This window comes from Peromyscus maniculatus, chromosome X, assembly GCF_049852395.1.
Source record: "Peromyscus maniculatus bairdii isolate BWxNUB_F1_BW_parent chromosome X, HU_Pman_BW_mat_3.1, whole genome shotgun sequence".
Lineage (NCBI taxonomy): Eukaryota > Metazoa > Chordata > Mammalia > Rodentia > Cricetidae > Peromyscus > Peromyscus maniculatus.
The window spans coordinates 82,777,462-82,782,389 of record NC_134875.1 but is presented as its reverse complement, the minus strand read 5'-3'; the positions used below and the strand labels follow the sequence as shown (position 1 = coordinate 82,782,389).

General features: G+C 53.8%; 1 protein-coding gene across 1 annotated transcript; it reads right to left on the bottom strand.

The window, feature by feature from the left end:
- Positions 1 to 754: 754 nt before the first annotated feature.
- Positions 755 to 3,701, bottom strand: LOC102926290 (polyadenylate-binding protein 1-like 2). The gene has a single exon (XM_015990853.3). It carries the CDS (start codon positions 3,079 to 3,081, stop codon positions 2,392 to 2,394), a length of 690 nt encoding a protein of 229 aa, XP_015846339.1. The 5' UTR covers positions 3,082 to 3,701; the 3' UTR covers positions 755 to 2,391.
- Positions 3,702 to 4,928: the final 1,227 nt, after the last annotated feature.

Sequence of the window (4,928 nt, the reverse complement as noted above, 5' to 3'; positions counted from 1 at the left end):
TCTCTGTGTAGCTTTGTGCCTTTCCTGGAACTCACTCTGTAGTCCAGGAGTCCAGGCTGGCCACAAACTCACAGAGATCTGCCCGCCTCTGCCTCCTGAGTACTGGGATTAAAGGCGTGCACCACCACTGCCCGGCCAGGATGGTTCTTAAAGAACTGTTATGGTGAAAATGTCCTTCATTGAAATAATGCATATTAAACTATAAATAAATTGTCAGAGATCTATTAAATGTTATGTTTCAAGTTAGTGGTATTCAGAAATATGGGGTATTTATTGCCCATTTTTATATTGAAAAGATTTCAATATTTATTTCTAATTATAATTATGTATAATTAATATGAAACAAATGCTAAAAACAGAAAACCACAAGGAGTTTCAACCTTTTAAAAGAAAAGCCAAATACAGAAATGCAGAGATGATTCTAATTGTAGATCTGAGACACTCAGGCCTTGACCAGCCTAAGGAAGAAAACTTACTATCATTAAGTAGAGCCATTAAACAATGTACTTTTCTTGCACAGAGAAGTAACATATACCTTTAATACTTGAAACTTCTTCTAGGCATTTGGTGAGGAAATAATGTAGACGGTAACCAAAGTTGATGCACAAGAATGTACAGAGTTAAAATATACATAAACACAAAACAGATGGATATAAACATGAATATGTATGAACATTTATGAATCTATCAGCTTCTACATTCATATTAAACACATTATCCAAGACATAAATTAAGTACCAACAGCCAAAAAAAAGTATTTTAAAAGTATCTTTAATGACAGGAAATGAAGCTCAGCAATCTGTGTGCATATACACACATACACACATGAAAAGCAGATATAAAAACAATATGTACATTATAATATACATATATGACAATGCATAAGAACAATACTGGAGCAACAAGGAAAAATGTCTCAGATAGTTCTTGAAAAACACTGAGCACATACAAATGAGTACAAGTCAAGAAGGCAAGGGAGTCATTAGGACTGATTGCTGATAGCATTCAATTTCTTAGGTTAAATCATCTACTTAGAGATTTTTTTTTCCTGCAACATAGCTGATGTATTCTTCTGGCAAGAGGGAAAAGGAAAGGAAGCAGGGATGCAGAAAAGGGGTGATTAACAGCTTTCAATTCCAGTGAAATAATGACAGTGAAATACCATTTGCAGCTCATGACGCTGCACACACACACACACACACACACACACACACACACACACATACACGAGTTACAGTGGACCATGAGACTGTGCAAGGGAGATGGGCATACTCGGTTCTTTTTTTTTTCTTTTTACTAGCTGCACTGGCTGGCTGGCACAAATACAAACTGGTACAATGCTTATGAAAGGGAAGCCTTTTGGCAACACACAGGGGAAGTCTTTGAAACGTCTATATGTGGTTGCTGCAAGTCCACAGTTAAGGAGAGACCATCCAGGATGCTAGCCTAGATTTGGCTCGACAAGGAAGGATTCGCTCATCAGGGCACGCAGTGTTGGTTTTTTAAACACAGGGAAAGAACTAGGCACCACCTGAATGTCCAACAATGCGGGAATGATTACAGAAATGTTAAGGTCCATGGATACACAGGAGCACTCTGCAGGCACTGAAGATGACGTTCCATAAGCCTGTTGAATAGCATGGAAAGAAGTTCAACGCGTTGACTTGTGTTTGGTTTTAGTCGCTGAAAAAAGCAGGTTAAGAAACACCACGTACATGAACCACTCTACAAGAATATGTTAAAAGGGAAGGTGGGTCTGGGATGAGAGGGGGAGAAAGGGGTAGCAGAGAGCCTGGAAAAACAGCACACCAAAGAAGGTAAAAGAGGTTCTCTCTGAGTATTAGGATGATGGGAAGCAATTGCACTCTTGGTTCTTTCTCCCACATCAGACAGACTTCCTTCTCCTTCCAGATATTTCTACCACGGAATTGCATCACCTGTGCAGTAAACAAAGAGACAGAGAACGCTTTTAAGAATCAGACTGACCACAGGGAGAAGAGGCAGCCTTTAACCTCTCAAATGGCACAGATTAGTGGGATTATTGGGGCAGGGGAGCTTTCTGGAGGTGGGGAGAAAGAGAGGGAGAGGACAGAAGCAGCTGGAGGGGGAGGGGCGGAGAGCAGAGAGGGGATGGGGCAGCTAGCTGGCGCTGGCAGGGGAGGGGGGAAGAGGAGGAGAGGGGAGGGAGAGAGGGCAGGAGAGGGGGAGAAGGAAAGAGGGAAGGGGAGGGGGAGGGAAGAAGGGAGGGGGAAGGGGTGAAGAAGGAGGAAGAGGGAGAGAGAAACCTGCACTCCCAATACAATACACTGCTGGTGGGTTGGGGTGGGGTGGGGGGCTGTAAACGGGGTGGGAGCCAAGATTTGGCTCTACTGGCTGGGGCCTGGGATGTCTTCATCGAAAGGTGGCCTCGTCATCGGAGTCATCATCGAAAGCCCTGAAGTCAGCACTGGTGGACTGGCGGGCCCAGGCTTCTTCCCTTTCGGCCTCTCTCTCCTTGTGGGACTTGAACCTCCCCACGAAAATCTTGCGGTAGTTCAGGAACATTCCATTCAGCGCATCTATGGCCCGCTCGGCCGACTCCTGCTTCTGGAAGTGCACGAACCCGTAGCCCTTGGGCCCCTTCTCGTCACAGGCCACCTTGCAGGACAGGATGTTGCCAAAGGCCGAGAAGATGTTGTACAGCGCCTTGTTGTCGATGGTCTTGCCCAAGTTCTTGATGAAGACGTTGCCCACCCCGCTCTTGCGGAGCGACGGGTCCCTCTGGGACCACATGATGCGCACCGGCCTGCCATTGATAACGTCAAAGTTCAGGGTCTCCAGGGCCCGCTTGGCATCCAGCTCTTCCTGGTAGTTGACATATGCGTAGCCCAGGGAGCGCCGGGTGATCTTGTCCCTGCAAATGCGGATGGACACGATGGGCCCGGCGGGGCTGAACTTCTCGTACAGCATGGACTCGGTCACGTCGGGGTGCAGGTCGCCCACGTAGAGCGAGGCCGTGGGAAAGTCTGGGCGTCTGTCGGAGGCCCCTGCCGCCGCCTCTTCCTCTTCTGCAGCCAAGGCCGCCGCCAGCTCCTCATCCATGTCCACCCTCCCGTAGGAAGGCGACGCAGCAGCCTCCGCAGCGGCGCCCCGGGCCTCCCGGAGGCTGGCCTCCGCCAGGCTGGCCTCGGTGGCTGCCACCGCCGCCGCCTTCTTCCCCGCCAGGGCCACCGCCTCCCCCAGGCTGGCCTCCACCGCGGCCGCCGAGGCCTCGGCCTCCACCTCAGCCTCCACCTCTGCTTCCACCTCCGCCACGGAGGCCTCCGCCACCGCCTCCGCCACGGTCGCCGCCGCAGCCTCCGCCGCCGCCGCAGCCGCCGCTGCAGCGACCTCCGCCGCCACCGTCGCCGCGGTCGCCACGGTCGCCACGGTCACCGCTGCCGCCGGGCCGCTGCCGCGACCTCCCTTCCCGCGAACTGAGGGGGCGGAGAGGCGGCGAGGGCCGGTGGGCGCCGGAACCCGGGCCGGGGGCTGGCGCGGGAGCTGCGGGCAGGGAGTCCGGGCTGGCGGAGCAGGCGGGACCGAGTCACCCGGGCTGGCGAGCGCCGGCCGGTAGCGCGCAGAGCCCGGTCTCCGCAGCAGCAGCCGCCGCCGCCGCCGCCGCCGCCGCTCGCTCGTGGGCTGGCTGGCTGGCTGGCGTGCGGGGCGCGGGCGGGAGGGCGGCGTGTGGTGGGGGGCGGGGGTGTTGGCGTCTGTGGTCCGGGCAGCTGGGAAGGCTTCTGTCTCTTTGGTTCCCCCTGTGGCTGCTGCGGGGCTGCGGGGCTGCGGGGGCGGGGAGCAGTTGGGGTGGGGGTACCAGTGCGCAGCCTCTGAGGCGCCCACGCGTTTGGGAAGAGGATGCCAGGGACGGGACTGTGCTCTGGACCGAAGGAATTCGGGTTCCGTGTCTTCTGCTGGCCCGGGGGGGGGGGTGGGGGTGGGGGCGGGGGGGGCTTGTTTTCTGTCCCCAGCACCCTAAGGGAAGGTTGTCATGAATCAAGTGGGTGGGTGGCCTCGAAGCTAGGCTAGCCCTGGCTGATGGAGCCTAGAAGCAGTATTCCAACATCCGGGGTGGGATGGTGGTGGTGGTGGTGTCTCAAACCCTGGGAAAAAAGCACACACACACACACACACACACACACACACACACACACACACACGGGAGGGGGGGGCAAGAGCATTCTCTCTAGTGTCTGTGTGTATTTGTGGGTGCATGTATTTCTCTGTGTGTCTCTCTGTCTCTCTCACAAACTCACACACACATACACACAGGAGCAAGAGCATTCTCTCGTGTGTTGTGTGTGTGTGTGTATTTCCTTGTGTGTCTCTGTCATGTCTCTCTCACAGGCTCACAGAGGCATGAGAGCATGCGCTGTCTATCTCTGTTGCTCTCACACAACACACACACACACACACACACACACTCCCTCATTCACGTCACCACCACCACTGGCACCCAGGAAAGCATGAGTCTTCCCAGCTCCCCACGCAGCCTGCTGAGCCATTTTCTGAGTAGGCTCCCCCTTCCCACCCCCCACCCCACTCGGCAACATTTCCAAAGGAGAGAATGAAGAATACATGCTCATTCATAACGCCCTGCCACAAATACTCTACATGGAGCCTGTGCCAGTCCCTGGGGATGCAGGCATCTAGAAGACAGAGGAATATGAGCTGCCTTCCAGCTTCTCCTGGGGAGCAGAGAGCCTGGACTGGAAACTGTACCCTACTCCACCCCCAGCCTCTCCATGATTGTACCCCGGCCCCTGGACTACTGTGAACCTGGGGTTCTGCAGAGCCTCAACTCCCACGTGGCACGTGAAAATCAAGAGCACCTTGTCTCTAGGGCAGCATCCCTCAATGGTAAGTTAAAGAAAGTCAAAGTGGGAGGGGTGGCTGGGGGCGGGGCCGGA

Bases quoted from the DNA above. Each gene is read 5' to 3' on its own strand.
- LOC102926290 (XM_015990853.3), bottom strand. From the start codon at position 3,081: ATGGATGAGGAGCTGGCGGCGGCCTTGGCTGCAGAAGAGGAAGAGGCG.